This window comes from Chlamydotis macqueenii, chromosome 9, assembly GCF_036417535.1.
Source record: "Chlamydotis macqueenii isolate bChlMac1 chromosome 9, bChlMac1.mat, whole genome shotgun sequence".
Taxonomy (NCBI): Eukaryota; Metazoa; Chordata; class Aves; order Otidiformes; family Otididae; genus Chlamydotis; species Chlamydotis macqueenii.
In genome coordinates this window covers 26,400,810-26,417,784 of record NC_141564.1, presented here as the reverse complement: position 1 = coordinate 26,417,784, position 16,975 = coordinate 26,400,810, and the positions used below count along the sequence as shown (strand labels likewise).

The window sequence follows — 16,975 nt, the reverse complement described above, 5'->3', positions numbered from 1 at the left end:
ATCTTTCTTTGCACTATTGGTATTGAATTACATCTCTTATTTTATATCAGCTGCTTAATCTTGTGCGTTGCTTCTGTAACTCTTTGCAGCCAGGTTTTGTTGCTGTTTTAAACAGCAGTGCCATCAGCAGGTTTCTGTCCTCTGTCACAGGCCTTTCTCAGATGGTGTTGTGAAAACATCAGTACACAGTCAGTCACCTTAAATGAATCTTTCCATTCTGAATCTTTGCCCTTGTTAGCTCACGAGAGGTCTGTCATCTTGCTCTGTGTTCTGTCATTCACTTGGTGTTTGTCAGCATGCTGATTTCACCAGCTTAGTGTGCTGAATATTGGCACAAAATACGATCCCGTAACCTACAGGATGAACGGGAAAGTATTGTGAACTGTCTTGGCAGCAAAGTTCATATTCCATTGTTATTATTTTTTCATTTCTAGGGTGACTGTCGATCATATAGCTATGTTTGTGGGATCTCTAGTAAAGATGCTCCACACTGGGAGTCTCTTATGTTTCTTGCCAGGCTCATACCACGCATGTGCCACAACATAAACAGGTAAGTGTTTTGAATTCTCTTTATTTCTAGTTCTCTACTTAATATATGGAAGCTTAGCGTACACAAGCATTCTCCTGTTTAATCTATGGTAGAATTTTTTTATACATTGGACAGGTGTATCTTACAAATACACAATAACTCAAGACATAAATGTATTTCTGGAATTATTAGCTTGAAAAAGAAATTGATAGCTTGTCTCTTTTTTTTTTTTTTTTAAGCACTTGATTAGACAACATCCAGTGTAACTTATGCAAAATCTTTTTTGAAAGATTCCAAGCCTGCTGATGAATTGTGGTGTCATGCGCTATGTTTTTGCTTTCTGTCAAAAAGGGAATTTACGTGGGACTGTCAGTTCCAATGGCAGATAGGAAAGCTTCAAAGCTGAGCAATTTAATCCTAATTGGGCTCTCCTGTGAATAAGCATTTTCCAGCTACTTGAATCCATAACTTTTCTAGCAGCTGAAGTTGCTTAGATATTAAATCAGTTCTGGAGAATGCATATCCCTCTTGCCTGGCTGTAGACTTTGACAAAACTGCTTGTAGTTGCTTATAGTAAAACTTAATTTTGTCACAGAAGTGACAGACACCTACTGAAAGAGGTGGTATTCTTGAGTTGCAAGACACTCCTTTAAACTATATGCAGAGGGAACAAAAGAGAGCACAAAATGAGGATTGCGTGTGCCATTTCAAAGTATGTGCTGGATTTACAGCATTGCTGTCTTCTTTAAGCTCTTTTGGATTTAATACTGCCCTGCTGAATATACCACGTCTCTGGGAGTTCTGCTGTACCAGGGTATGTTTTCAGAACCTTTCATGGCTGTTTACAGGGACGCTGAAGCTGGCAGTTTGAGTGCACTGAAATAGTTGGTCTTCTGCCCTGTGTGCTTGCCGTTATGTTACAAACAAAAATACAGAATGTAAACCTTGCGTATTTTTCTGCTTTGGATTTTAGACAAGTATTCTTGGTTTGTATCTACAAACTCAAATAACTTGTGTGAATATGTCATAGAAAATCCTTGTATGAGGCCAGACAGACAATATTGTACTGTGCGACATACAAAACACAGTAAACGGGATCAAAAAGATAAAGCTGATGTTTGAATTCTGAAGATAATTTATTACAGATGTAGTTATGTAGATTTATAAGATTGCGGTGTTAGTGCCCTGTGCTGAGAACACAGCTATTCACTAACAATAGATTTTGCTATTTAATGGTATTTTTGGTGGCTTAGTATTAGGAGAGAATATAGAAATGTGAGCACTTACTAAGTAGCTTGCTTAGAATAATTTTAACTTTTTCTGGCGTCACGGTAAAATGGCAAAAACACCCTTTGCGATACCACTGAGTTAGTATTTTTTTTTTCCCCCCCAAAGGATTATTCTCTTGAATAAATACTATTGGGCCAATTGGTAGTCTCTAGCAAACGAAAGTAAATTAATACATTTGACTGCCAAAGCTAGTGTTCGTGTGATGTTTAGAGAATATATGAATGAAGTTACATTAAGCTCTAGTTAGTAGGTAAGGAGAAAGAAATTATTATGCTGTTTTTTGGTTTTTTTTTTTTCTGGTTTTGTTTTATTTTCTCACTGCAATACTAAAGATGCAGTCTTTAGGTAATCTCTTTTTTCTTTTTGTACACAAAATGTGGTTTTCTACCATTCTGTTTTTTTTTTTTTCCCCAGAGTTGTGTATGTGTTCGGTCCACCAGTCAAAGAACCTCCTACAGATGTCACCCCCACTTTCCTGACAACAGGAGTCCTCAGCACTTTACGTCAGGCTGATTTTGAGGCTCACAATATTCTCAGGGAGTCTGGTAGGTACTTTGCCTTATCCCATGGGTTAGACTCCTGTTTGAAGATCCCTGCAAACCTAACTGGGTATGGTTATAGTGGTGCTGTCAAAATCTACAAGCTTCTCTAGTATCTCCGAAGAAGTGATAAATTAAAGGGATGGCAGGCAAGAACCTCTTCTGAAAGTTGTAGAAGCTGATAGCTAAAGAACAGGAATTGCTAGCCTTTCTGCTAGCGGAATTAATTTTAGGGGATTTGTGAGGATTGAGGCTTGCATCTGACACATCACAAAGCTCAGAGGTGTGGTGCTTCACTGCAGTGCAAGCTTCTGCAAAAAGTACTGTGAGCCAGCTGAAAGTCAACTGAATTGCTTCTCTTTGATCTCAGTCATCAATATTTACCTGAAGTAAATAAACAGTGTCAAGAAACTTGATGTAGTTTATAAATCATGGGGGTTTTGTGGAAAGAAGGGAGCCCAAATACTAAGTTTCATATTTCTTAACATAAAGTAAAAGCTGTATTTGTAAACCCAGCCAGTTCGGGCTAGCAGACGGTAATACTTCAAACCCTGAACATCCAGGGAGCATTCAGTACCCTGTGGTACAGTACACAGGCGGAGCCTGGGAGTGTAGCAGTTCTCATGTTCAGGCTTTTATTTTTTTAGTTAATTACATTTGAAGATGCAGTACGTATGGGAAGCAGTTCATCAGTTACAAAGGATAACTCTTTTTGAAAGTACATATTCTGTTTGCAAGGCTGTCTTACCATCATTTGTCCAGAAATAGCCTCAAAAGGCTGAGGATAACACTGTCAGTTGTGTTTGTAAAACTGTAATGTGTCTCACTAACTTTTAGTGACACTTGGCTTTGTGGGAATGAATTGCTCCCAAAAATAAGACTTGAGTTATCATTTAGTGAAAAAGACTCCTTGTACCAACAGCTCAGGCCGGTGCTAGCAGAGGGTGAGAGCCTGGGTCAGTGTTAGACAGCTCTGCAGCCTGCCACACGCCTGAATCTCAAAGTTTTAGATCATTTAAACAGTGAAATTAGGAGCTCTGTGTATTGGCTTTCAGAAGGAGATGTTTGGAGAAAAAAGTGAGAGGTGATTGTCTGGAGTTACCTATCAACAGCCAGCAACAGGGATGCTTAAGAGCTTTCTCTTAAATATGTCAAAGACACAGATAATAGTGAATGTTGGTTTTTTTACTGGGCTTGACATGGGGGTAGGTAAAACCCCGTGGTTGTGTTATGTGAGAAGGAAAGCAGATCTTAAATTGCATTCACAGTGAATTACAGGGATAGCTGAGGCTCTTGGGTTCTGTTCTGGATGCCTGCAAGGGCTGAAGATCATTTCAAGTGGCAATAGTTTTAGTGTATGCAGTAGCAAAAAGATCCCAGAAGATGTAAATGTAACTCCTAGTATATAATTTGAAGTACACATGGGAAATTCTCTAAAACTTCTGTCACCTTTGTGTCTTTAAACCAAATTAATGCACTTTGTACTACTCTTTTCTGAAGGTTATGCTGGAAAAATTAGCCAGATGCCAATTATACTGACACCGTTGCATTTTGATCGGGACCCCCTACAGAAACAACCTTCCTGTCAAAGATCTGTGGTTATCCGGACTTTTATTACAAGTGATTTTATGACTGGTATCGCAGCAACCCCTGGTAATGAGGTTCCAGAAGAGGTAATACAGATTTTCGAGTTTCTTTTCAGCATGAGCTAGTGTTGCGGATGACTCGTTTTGACTTTCTTCCCTCTCTTGATTGCTTGCGCTGACTTTGATTTTTATTGCAATTTTTTTTCTCTTTTGTAGTATTCATTAGGAGGAGCATGGTGGTGTTTTGGAAAAAAAACTGTAACAAAATGAGAAGCTGGCAGATGCCTATGAAAAACTTAAAGGCTTTCAGCAGAATTGAGCCAAAATACCATCAATTAAAAAAGAAAATACTCCAGCTGTTCTTGGGATTTTCAAATTAATTTTATGCATTAAGTAATTGGAAATGTCCTCACTTACACAATTGCCCTTGATGGCCAGTTCTGATTTTACTGGAACCTGCTATATAACATCTCAGTGTGCTGTTTTCTATTTAGGTCGCTGAAAGAATTTAGGAGTCAAGTGCAGACATTTTTTTCTGGGAAACTTTATCCATGTCCAGTTTCAAGTACTTTGTCTCTCTGGGAATGCAGTGTAGATGAAGAACAGAATAGACTTTTTTTTTTTAAACATAGTTTAAAAGCTTATAGCCATTGTTTAGTAATTGTATGTAACTGAAGTCTTCTACTTTAATGCAGCCCATCCATTTAAAAAGAAATGATTCAGGGTTAAATTGCTATGTAAACTATTCCATTATGTAAAATGAGAATTCATTTGACCTTGAAGTTTGTGATTAAAAAAAATTCAAAAACAAAACAACCAGACACCACAAAAACCACAACCAAACAAAAAACTCGCCACATTCTTCAAAATTTAAAATGATCGGTTTATGGCTAGGTAATAATGTGGTAACAAAATAGCAGAGGTTGTGGAACGTACCTGTATTTATGGGGAAGATAAAAAATTTTTAATCCAATATGCCTGTGTTTTTCCATGGAGAGCAATGCATTGTTTAATTTATGCCTGCATACCTTTAGAGCTCCCTTTTTTGTTTTGAAAGGGGTTTCACCCAGGCTGTTGCTTTGTGTTTGATGGTTCAGCTGGAGATGATGGTCTGAGAAAAGTCTGAAAGCGACTGGTGGTAACACAACAGCATATGCTCCTGCTGAACTTCCAAGGAGTAGATTTGAAGTTGGAGCTGCCTTGAGGGAAGCGTATTGCGATCAGCACCCTGGTTTATTATCAGTGCCAAAAATCAGCAAGTTCCAAATGTAACTGCAGATATCGTAAAGCTAGAGGTTTTCTTTAAGTTGATCTTATTTCTTAATTAGTGGTAATATGCTAATAGCTATAGGCTCTTTCTCTTGTGTGTATAACAGAATTAGCGTGAACAGTTTTCCTTTTTTAAGCTTTTGTCAGGTAGTTTTCATCAGGTCTGTTTTACATGCTTTCTTCTGATATGTTTGTGTTTTCTTCACAATAGGTTGTGTTAAAAATGGTGGCAGAGATTAAGAAGATTCCTGGCATTTCTCGGGTGATGTATGACTTGACATCAAAGCCACCAGGAACGACGGAGTGGGAGTAATTAACTTTTTTCTATTCAAGTACTGTGTGCAGTCTAAATCATATCAGAAACCATTCCCAGTGTTGACATGCAGTACTGTGAAAGAGTGACTGGAGCTGCTACATCGCATCAGATTCCTCTCCTGGAGCGTAAACCTGCAGATAAGAGCTGTGCTGGGGATGATAACGAAGTGGGGCTGAGGATTTGTACGGGTAAATAATCATGGCAGCGTTGCCGGCGCGCAGACAGATTCCTATTGCTTTTGCCTTTGTCTTACCGATTCTTCCCCTTTTCATGTGTTTTATTGTTAACTGTCATTTCAATGTCTCTTTGTTTTTGTACACTGTGTAAAAAGAGACAGTTTATTTACTTCTACCAAAAGCATTGTTACAGCCTAAAAATGTAAAATGAATTCTTTGTGACCAACTGCTTTTGAACGGATTTATTATAAATAAATATTTTGCCAAATGGAGTAGTGGGTACCGCTGAGTTGTGGAGTTACCGTGTATCTGTTGTATGCTGTTTAGCCTGTTCCGTGCCGTTTGACGCGTTAGCCCATGGCAATAAGGTTGAGCTCCAAAAGAGCAATGCTAGAACATCATGAAATTACCTCTGTCTGTGCTCGCTCCCTCTTGCATCGCTCCGTAGGTGCACGTGCCGGTAGCAGACGCGTGTACGCTGGCTGATCTTCATTGTGCACTTACTGCATGTATGCCTATATGGAGTTCCAGGCAGTGAAGTATCTTTGTGTGCTTCTGAGGACGCTGAGAAAAGCGTGAAAATGGGAGTGCACTTTGGAAAGCTGTTGCACCAGAGCTACTGGATCTGTGAATCCTGTTTCTGTCCTCCGACGCTTGTGCAACAGTCCCTTCGCAGCCTGCTGCCCGTGTGCTTTCCTTATACTTGATGGCAGTTTATTTTCTATGCATTTGCTTTTACAGGATTTTTTTTTTTTTAATGTATTGTACTTAGCTTGATCTTTAAGATCATTATAGTCGTTAGTGTGGAGTCCTGGTATCGGAGGTGATGTACCCCATCCGTATAGACCTTTTCGTCATTTGTATTCTGTTGTTTGTGTAGTTAAGTAAGCAATAATTTGAGAGATGGTTACTTTGGACACCTGTGCTTTTCTGGTGTGCTGAGGCAAAGCTGTTTCCACCCATGTGAGAGTCCTGAGTATCTCCTGTGATTGCTGTCTGCAGCAGTAACAGTTAAATTCTGACCTGAGCAGCTTGCTGGGTGCCTGCTGTGTACCTCCGCGGGTGGAACTGTAACCGTGTGTCCAGGCTCATCCCTCTTACCCTTTTTTTTTTTTTTTAAATCTAAGCAGTTGTATTTCATTCAGCTGCAAAGTTACTGTAGTATCATGGGGGTGAGATACTTGTTTTAAACTCTTCAGTAACATGGGGTATTTCATGGCTGTAGCTACTTATATTTCCACTTTATATAGATTTGTGAACTGGAATAATGGTTGACAGTGTCCTATATCCTTTTGATTGCACACATTTTCCTGTTGTTGTTGCATTTACTGCCTACACATGATGGAAATTTAACTTCCACTTACGGGATGCAGCTAATGTGTGAATTTATTCTTTTCCTTGTGTCACTGAGTGGTGGCTTTTCCCTGGGGGAAGGAGATGGCGTGTCGCAGCCCTTGCTCTTTGAAGCCTTTTGGGGACATGGGCGTGCAGGAGGGCAGTGGAGCCGCGGCCAGACGCTGCCCCCCGTGTAGCCCTGCTCCCGGTGGGTTCTGTAGCCTGGGCAGGTGGATCCTGATCGATATCTCAGTTGCCTCCTGTATAAAATGGGGGCAGTAATTCTCATCCACACCCATCGCAACCTTGTTGAGCCCTTCAGATGAGCTTTTTGTGGTCAAAGTGAAGTATGGTTGATATGAATGTTCTTTTATTCCTGGACTGTGATCTGAGAGAGCTGTTGGTCGAAACTGCTGTAAATGGGTGTTTGCTGTGACAGAGTCTGTTACAGCATGGGTGCTGTTGAAAACAGATTTTTTTTTTTTTTTTTTTTCTAGCTTATCTTGAATGAAAGCTCCCCGATGAAATCGTGGCCTTAGAGTACACTTTAACTTTTTGTCAGAAGCATCTGAGGGACAGCTGTTTTTGTTGTTCTGTTGGTGTCTCAGTCATAAAGGGTGCGATGACAAGAAATGAATCTTTTTGGTGCGATGCAGAACTCCTTCACCTGTTTAACGCTATCGCAGTTGTTGCTTATTGTAAGTGGGCTTGTTCTTGCTGCCGCTGCCCGTTTGTGTAACCGTGACAGCAAGTAGGCAAAATGGAGGGAATTATTAGAAAGTAATGCGAAGAATATAGGAATGACTAAAAAATAATGCAGAGAATATCAAGCACCTCTTGAACCCAAACCTTCCTCAGTTTTGACAGAGGCACTGAGCTGGGCTCCGTGTAATCCACCTGCAGTGTATGGTCCCGTGGTTCTGATGTGACTCGGTGTGCGGGTGATGACACCCGTTGGGTTGGGGGTTACGGTGCCCGTGGTACCTCCAGCCCACAAACCTGCGGCGTTCCTGGACAGAAATCTTTTATTTGCTGCATCTTGCACACGTGGAAGCCCTTCTTAGAGTTGCATCCTAACTGAAGGCATGATGTATACCTGCGTTCTACGTGTAGGCTGAGGTTTGCCGTACACTTTTAGTGGCCTGGGTTGCTTTTGCGCTCCGAAATAGAGCTTGACAGCAACTCCTGTGCTCTTTACTGTGGGTTTGGGTTTTTTAAAGCCAGAAAGTTGAATATGGAAAAGTTTAGGCCTAAACTATTGCACTATAATAAAAATGTCTTACTGATATGAAATTTGTGAATTTTAGCTCTCTTCCCCCTGTTTGACACCTGTGCCATACGTTGTAGACGTGGGTTGTTCTTAGGAAGGTTGGTGTTATCCCAGCAATTCTTGAGTGGTTTTATGGAATCCATGTGTACTGGACAGCCAGAAATGGAGAAAAACATCACATTCTGTTCACCTTTCTTAAAAAGAATTATATATTTAGCACCTAGTTTACAAACTAATAACTGTAGCTGCCCTGTACGATTGTTCACCTCGAGTCTTCAGTAAAACATGTCAGCAGTTGGAGGAATTTGTACTGGGGGCATTCCCCACCATTCTCAATTTTTAACATTTTTCTGCTTGTGAAATGACTGTGAGCCTTAATTTTTATCCACAAATAAAAATATTATGTTTGAACACTGGTGTGACTTATTTTTTACAGCTTACCTGTAGAACACTGCGTTATAAATGGACTGTCCATTTTGGATGGGAAAGGCTGTTCTGTGGCAGCAGTGCTCTCGAAGCAAACCACCCTGCCAGCCGTGGTTTCGATAGAAATGATTCGGCCCCAAGCGCCGCGGCGGTTCTGGCTGTGCTGGGGGCTGGGGTCACTGTGGGAGCGGGGTTTGATTAAGCCACGCTTACAACGTGCTGGCTGATCTGAGAGGTAAATAAACCCTTATCGCCCAGAGAGCGCGGCAGCCCTTGGTCTCGGCGGGGTTCCCCAGCAACGTCTGACCGGTTGCAGCGCTGCCGACAGCCTGTGGCTCCATCTCCTCGGTGGCTGGAGCTGCAGCAGGTGCCCTGTGCTAGGGACCAACGTACCTCACAGAGGCTGCGGGGCTTTGATACCGGTTTTGGAAAGATTGTCTTCTTGTAGGGCGTCTTCAAAACAAATGTCTCATTTCGCATGTTTCTTCTCCCATAGCTCAGTAACGATGGAGAGTCCGGGGCAAAACCCTCTGCAGGTTTCCAGCCTTTTGGGAGAGCGCTAAGGGATTTGACGGAGAAGCAGCGGGAAGGATCCGAGGTAAGGAGGGCGCATGCATCCGGGCTGAGCATCCCTCCAGTGCGCGTTGGGAGCTGGGGAGCCCGCAGCCCTGGGCGGCAGGGACAAGGATGCTCCTCGGGACTCTCCTCTCAGTTCCCAGCAGCCAGACCGGTGGTGTCACCAGCGCGCCCGGGCGCAGACCCACATCCGCCCAGGGAGGGTGCGGGTGCTCAGGGTCCGCATTACAGGAACAAAGAAGTTACTGGGAGCAACCCCTCGCAGCGTGAAAGCAGCCAGGGCAGGAACAATCGCAGAAATGAAGCCAGAATGGTTTTCATAAAACTGTAGTTTTCCACAAAAACTTTTTCAGAAACTTCACAAAAAGGGAAAGGAATTTGGATTACTGGGTTTCTTTTGTTGTAGATTTGGAAGAAGTTACTTCACCTTTTCAGCACAGACTGTTCCCGCAATCCTGCACGCTGCAGCAGGGTGCCCTCTGCGTCATGTTGGAGTTTCCTCTGCTTTCATTTCCTTGGCTAGAAATACTTAAATTAGTTTTCCAGTGATGTTGTGTCAGTTAACTTACCATAGATAGCAGGGTGCCCGTTTCTGGGGCTGCTCTTCTTGCCCTGAGCTGACTTTAGTTAAAGGAATCCTTTTTCTCTCTCTTGCTTCACCTCACTCCAGAAATGGTCTTTTCAATAGAACAAAAAACTTCCATCTTAAAATGTTTCTACTGCATTTTACAGCAAACACCGCTCCAAAGCAAGGTTTATAACTCTGAACTTGAGACTGGCGCGGTGGCCACGTGGTTGGACATCGCACGGGCCGGGGTTCCCGCTCCTGCGGCTCCCCAGCACTTGGCGTGGGGCTGCTCTCATTTTGGCTTATTTCCTTGCCAATTTAGAAGCAGATTGCAAAGAAGCAGATTATTGTGCACTGATGTCGTGGCCATTTGCAACCAGCTTTAATGAGATTCGGGCCGTTAACCTGCTGGGCTAAGGTGTGGGTGTGCAGGAAGCCGTAGGGAAGGGAGCGGAGTGCGCTCGTGAAGCACGCTGTCACAGCCCGGCCGTTTCCGTATCTCTGCCTGAAGATCAGAGCAGGAGCCCTTTGGGACTCTCCCTTCGAAAATGTAATTTCCCGTGGAACTTCTTGCATCTCATCACAGACAAGAACCTTGTGCCGGCCCTGGGATAACGGCTTCCTCGGAAGCGCGGTGTCGGGAGGTGAATTGCGTCTCATCCACGGGGAGAGGATTATTGCTGTTCCTGTAATTGCCTGAACACGAATGGCAGAAAACTGAACCAGCGCTGTAAGTTCATTACCTCATTATAATGTTTAATAGTTACCACACTTAAACAAGTCGGCTGGCTTTTGCGCTGTCGATTCCTTCAGGGTTTCGCTCGCGCTGGTTTTGAGGGTTGCAAAGGCAGCACTTGAGGGTGAGACCTGAACTTGTGGAGGTCAGGCAGATAGGGGAAAAAAAAACCCCAGGCAAACGACCCCCAAAGCGGGGTGAGTGACCACACACAGAAATGTTGGGTTTGTTCCTGTAAACGCCACGGAAGACCCTTATATCTCACCTAAACCCGCCCTCTCCCAGCTTAAAGTGCAAGCTGTGCTCCCCGTGGGGCTGTGCCAGCGCCCTCGCTTCGGCCTCGTCAGCTGCGCCCTGCTACTCCCTCAGCTTCAGGCTTTTAATGTTAGGACTGGTTTAAACGTGGGTTCAGGAGCCCCCGTAGACCTGGGATATTTTTGTCTTGGATCGTTCCGCAGAGTGGTTTGGGGTACAAAGGCCAATATAAAACTGCTTGCAGGATGTCTTCCTTCTTCAAATGCTTTTTAGGGTGAAAAACAGATGGAAAAACGTTCAGGGGTAAGTCTGTTTTGCGGATAGCCTGAGTTTGAATCGTGTGTTAAGTAAGAGAAACTTTAACGAAGGAGAAATGCTTTCTGCTCCTTATGGGGTCCGGTGGTGAGAGACAAAGCTGAGGGGCCGTGCCGGGGGTGGGCGCGGGGTTGGGGACTGTCCCCTCCATGTGTGTCCATCTGGCTGGCGAGCCCCCAGGGCTCCCCCTCCTGCAGAACAGGGCCTTCACCAGCGTCTTCGTACGCGCACTTTCCTTAATGAAAAAGAAATAATTCAAAGCTGCCATGCATAATTTAGCATGGGCTGTCATCCGACCGGGGGCTTGTGGGGACTGCGACCTGGCCGCAGACACCCGAGTCCCGGCGCTGTTATTTCCCCAGCAGAAACCTGTGATGCCGTAGGGGAAAGGGAAGCTCAGCGCATTTCTCTGCCACGGCCTCCCAGTCCCGCGGCTCTGCCTGAGCTGGTGCTTGGCTCTTGTTCGTTCAGCGCTCACGCGTCGGGTTTTATGCCCAGGATTTACGTTCTTATGCCGCTTTTATGCTTTGGGTTGGCTTTTAGGTGTGTTGTGGTGATCGAGTGCTGCTAGTGCAGTTTCTCTGTGGTTTTGGGGGTTTTTTTTGGGGTTTGTTTGTTTTTTTTATTTCTTGTTGTTATTGTTTGGTCAAGGTGACCTGTGAGAAATAAGTGCCCAGCTTTATCTTTTCATGTCCAATCTGCCTGGGGCTTGCCCAGCTGTCTGCATTTCTTGGAGTGGAGGTGGGATGCTGCTCAGGACGTGGGAATCAGTGAGTTTTTATGGTTTCAGAGAAGAAAAACTGTGGTTTCCTTGCCAACCGCAGCCCCACGAGGTTTCTGGAGAGATGTCCCTGTGCACCCACGGAGCTCCAGGCCGTCTCGGTGGCAGAGCTCCGTGATGGACCAGGGCCCGGGGAAGCATCGGGGAGCTCGCTGCTCCGCACTGAAATTTGCAGGGGAATGGGGACAACAGCCCCATGGCGCAAAGCAGGGTGGCTGCCCAGCGGGGACCTGGTGCCACACGCCCGGGTGTGAAGGTGGCTGAGCTGGGGTTTGCATTCAGGACAATCTTTTTGCCCTTTGCGGAGCTGGCGTTTATTTTTAGTTGCTTCTGGAGTGCCAATTGCCATGGTAACGCAATGGCATCGCGCGGGTTCTCCGACGGGCGTGCTGGCCCACATGGAGCAGGTGGGGAGAGGGCTCCTAGACATGGGTTTAGGCAGGGTAAGTGGCAACTCAGTGTCCTGTGTCTGATCCATCCCATGGATTTGGCTTGGAGTCAGAGCTGGGACTGGCTGCCAGCCCCGCCTGGGCTCCCCATCTCTGGACACCAAACGGGCTCCTCCAAGCACGCAAACCTGCCCAGGAGGAGTTTTAAATGCATCCTTGGAGCATTAAAGCTGCTCAGCAGGGAATTAACCGCTCAAAACCTTGTCAGTTGAGGCTGATCAGCCTTTTTGTCTGAAATGTATGCAGAAAAGTAAAGAACCACGTGGGTGGATCTGCACCTTTCCGTACAGTTTGAAAGCAGATCAGGGATCGTCAGGCTTTGAGGGCTGGTGCACGTGTTTGGGAGCAGCGCCGGGCACGGCCTCCCTCGCCTGCCCGCCCTGGGCAGCCGCTCGCCTCCAGAAAGGTTTGAGCAGCTGAATTCCCCTTGACCTTGGAAAATCTTCCCCTTTCTAGCCATGGATTGCCTGATCACTGGTTGCCCTCGGTGCAATCCGGAGCAAACCCAGAAGAGCTGCTCATCAGTGATCTCACTGAAGACAGCAAGGAGAAAAAAAAAAAAGTTAATTAACAAACCCAGGAAATCTTCTTTTTTTGCTTGGATATGATAGGACTGGTATTTGGCTCCAAAATGATAGCTAAAAAATTATCTGAGAAGAAGAAAGGCTGATGAGAGCCTACTTCCACTTCAGTTTTTTAATTTCAGTGGATTGCCTCGCTCGGAGTGGGATGCGACCTGGTGCTCTGCGGGCTGCCCAGTGCCGCTGCGCCCTTCAAGGAGGCGGCTGGGAGCTTTCCAAGGAGCTGCCTTTGGGATTTATGGAGTGTGCTGCAACGCGCCACTGCTCCACCTACGTTCCGTGAGGGAACGCAGCGCCTTTTACCCTCTGCCACGCTTACTTGCAGGGGTGTTTCCATCAGGTGTGATAAATCCAGATGGAACAGGAACGTAGCAATGCGGCAGCAAGTTGTGAGTGGCTGTAATGTCCCGTGGCACGTCCCCGGGTGAGACTGGGCACGGTGATAGCGCTGGTCAGCAAACGCATCATAAAAAGGCACCGCAGCTGGTTTGGGGTGACCAGAGATCTGCTCCTCTGCCAGGGCTGCGAACGCACTGCAGCACGTCAATGGGGAATTGGCAGGTGGCCACACAGCTCGTGGCGGGAGCTGGGTTTGCTCAGGCTGCGCAGGAGTGCCCGTCCCTGGCTCTGCTGGTGGCACCGTGTTTTTATTTTAAGAAAGAAAAAAAAAAAAAAAGAACCCCCAACAAACCGATAAATCCAAGGAGACGCAGTTGGCCTCCGGTTCCTCCACGTGCCGGGAAAGATTTACCATCAGGTCTGCAAAACATGGAGAAACCAGATGCTTCTTCCTCAGGAGAAGCATGTGCAGTGGTCTGCTCCTGGGGTGGGAGCTCCTCGGGGCTCTGATGTGAGCTGGGAGATGAAATGGTTCTGTGCTCCCCGCCAGGAGAGGGCTGGATGCTTGGAAATACGTTAATATCAGATTCTGGTGTGTTGGATGCTGACATTTCCCTTTAAAACCTGAAGGAGGTAGATGTAGCTAACTCTCGGTTGTCCAGTGATGCCTATTTTCTCCCATTTCCCCCCAAACCCTGTCCCTGTCGCCATGCCGGGGTGGCGCGGTGCCCGTCCGAGGCTCCTCATGGGCAGAGGAGTGATGTGTGCTGGGGGGAGGAACACAAAACTGCATTTCAGTTTATTCAGGGTTTTTTGGGAGGTTGACCTCCAGAGGAGGAAAATCTGCAGAGCTGGCATGGCTGAGGAACCAGAGAGCCAAGGGGGGAGCCAAGGAATAGTTTAAAAAAACTAGATGAAACGTGACACAGATACATCGTGGGTTTTAAACATTGCTTTGAATCTGCTCTTTGTTTCCCAGGCTGTGCCTGCATGCTGTGAACACAGGGCTGCTCCTCCATCCTGTGAGTGCTGACGGGATGCCAGATCCCTTTCCAGCTTATTCCAAGAAAATGGAAATGGTAGGAAATGCCCAACCTGCCACGCTGAATTTTTTTTGAGAGCCTGCCTATGTTTGGAAGCGCACTGAAATGGGGTCATCCGGGGGTCCTGGTATCGACCGTGGCGGGGGGGCCACTGCGGTGCGTGGGTTAAGACCCGCAAAGGCAGATGAGAGGAGCTCGGAGTGTCCCTCGGGCTCTCTTTGCCGGTGCCATGGGGAAACGCGCTCGCTGAGGGTGCCCGTGCATCTCCCGCCTGGAGCGGGGCGGACGGCAGCAATCCGGGGCGCGAGGGTGGACGCTCCGGGCCGAGCAGCACGGAAGGGGCCTAGCCTCTCCCCTCGTCCTGCCATGCGTGGGTCACCGCTTCTACATGCTGGGGGAACCATGTAAAAGCAATTAAGTACCTTAATGAACCTCTCCCCAGTGGGGTTTTGGTTACTTGGAGGAGAAGGCGGCATGGAGCAGGAGCGCCGTTAGCGTAAAGGCGATTGTTTGGAGTCATGCTAATTGGATTGTGCGTTTGAAAATTACGGTGCTGCTGTGGGACGAAATCCGTACGTTTACGCAGGGATCCCTAACGGACGTTTTCCACCCCAGTCTGTACCTGTGTAGGGCCGGCACTTCTCCGCTTAAAAACCGCAAACAGGACCTTGCAGGGTGTGAGCTGCTGCTTTGTCCTGCTCGAGACGAGCTCCGTCTCTCCATGCACACAGATTTGGGGTGAACATACGCACAGCTGAAAAGTCTTGGGGAAGACTTTTTTTTTTTCTTTTTTAGGAGGCTAGTGTGGGATCTGAAAAGCTAGGGTGGATTTTAAGATCATTTTGAACGAGGATGAATTTTAGGTGGGTTGTAGGAGAACTGCTGGAGAATTCTGGGTCAGAACTCGCGTCCTGCGCTCCTTTGGTTTGAACGAGGTGAAATGGATTTATTGTGAGCATCAGGACAGACTTTCCTTGGGTAGTGTTGTGAGGCACTTGTTGACCAGCACAGATTTAACTGAAATGTATGTCCTCATAAAAAAAAACCGCTTAAGAGATTTAAAAAAAAAAAAAAAAAAAAAATCTTAAAAAATGCACACTGTGTGAAGTGTACTAATTGATCATGGGAACCTAATGCTTTCCTGAGCAGAAAATGTCTACTGGAGGTTTTTAGAAATGCTTCTCTTATTTACAGCTGAAAACCAGGAGGTTTGGTGTCCGAACCAGAGGAAAATGCATTAAACCCCTGTTCTGATCCTGGAGGTGGCAAGGCCAGGCGTTACGGGAACGTTCTGCTTTAAAGCTGACGACAGGAGCGATATCGTTTGGGTTTTTAATGGCTCTTCTGTACCCCTCCGCTTCTGGTTGTTGCTGTAACCTCCCTCGGCTCCAGACAGCTCGGGATTGTGCGTTTAATACCGGTAAGTGCAGGGCATTACACTGGGCAGCGGAGGGATTAACCCACCCGCGGGGGCCAGGACGGACTCGGCGGGGGCCACGTGGGGACGGGGACCCAACCGAGCCCCGGGGCCACCGGCCGGAGCTGCTGGGAGCGGTGGGGACCGGGTTTCTATACCCTGTGTCTGGCTCTAGGGACAGTGGCTGGGATAAAAATCCAATTTTATAAAGAAGAGCTATAGGAATTTTCCAAGCCTGGAGAAAAAGTATTAATAATAAGTTATAACTTGTAATAAGTTGTAAGTACAGAGCTCAAATATGTTTTTATAAATTTATACAGTGCATGAATAAGTTAAAAATACATGATGATAACCCGAGCAGCTTCTTTCTTTAACCAATAATTGCCTAGAAAAAGCAATATAAGAGGAAGGCGATGCCCTCAGCGGGGATCGGTTTGAAGCTTGGCTTGCTGGGACGCTGCACCCCGGTCCCGTACCCGACGTCACTCCCACGACGGGTGTGGGATGGGGCGTCCTCCTGACGCCGCCGCCTCCCCGCTGTCCCCGCTCTGCAGGGAGCACAATTCCTGGAGAATGGGTTGGTGGTTGACCACCGGCCCTCCGCTGGGAAAATGGCACAGGGGCTGGCTGGCCTCGGCCTGGCGACGCTCGCAGGCGGGATGTGGGCCCGTTAGCACGGGGAGAAACGCGGCATCAATATTTCAAGCCAGCTGGCTGGCTTTGCTTTCAGGAAAGCAATCCTTCTGCATTTTTTATACAGTGAGTCAGGTCTCCTTACCTGCCAGAGCATACAATCACCCCGAGCCGATATCGGATGGCGTTACTTGCCCGCGAGGGGCGTTACGGGAACATCTCCCCTCACAATAGCCTGCTGTCCAGCCAACAATGCTCCGTTAGGGAGGAACAAATTGTTGGCCTCTGCTTTCCAGGTGACTGACACCTTTTCAGATCCCTGGGAGCAGCGAGGTGTTTCTGTGGTTAAGGAGATGATAAGCACGGGAGGCTGGGTGAGCACAACCTGCCCTGTATACAACTCTGCAAGAGCTTTATTTCGCTTTTGTTGGCCAATTTCCGAGCGAAAGAGCGTGAAGAATCTTATACGCCTTGACACTTACGTATCTGTAAAATAAGTGTTTGTTACTTCGGCTGCTCAGCGTTGCTGGGGTCACAGGAAGCCTT

At 46.3% G+C, this 16,975-nt stretch overlaps 1 protein-coding gene across 1 annotated transcript in view; it reads left to right on the top strand.

Annotated features, from left to right (window-relative positions):
- Positions 1-8,721, top strand: part of GMPS (guanosine monophosphate synthase) — a 29,316-nt gene extending 20,595 nt beyond the window's left edge. The window contains exons 13-16 of the mRNA XM_086754575.1: positions 435-550; positions 2,234-2,364; positions 3,859-4,031; positions 5,425-8,721. Coding sequence (XP_086610701.1) covers positions 435-550; positions 2,234-2,364; positions 3,859-4,031; positions 5,425-5,526 — 522 coding nt within the window. The 3' untranslated portion in view covers positions 5,527-8,721. The remainder of the gene's footprint in view (positions 1-434; positions 551-2,233; positions 2,365-3,858; positions 4,032-5,424) is intronic.
- Positions 8,722-16,975: the final 8,254 nt, after the last annotated feature.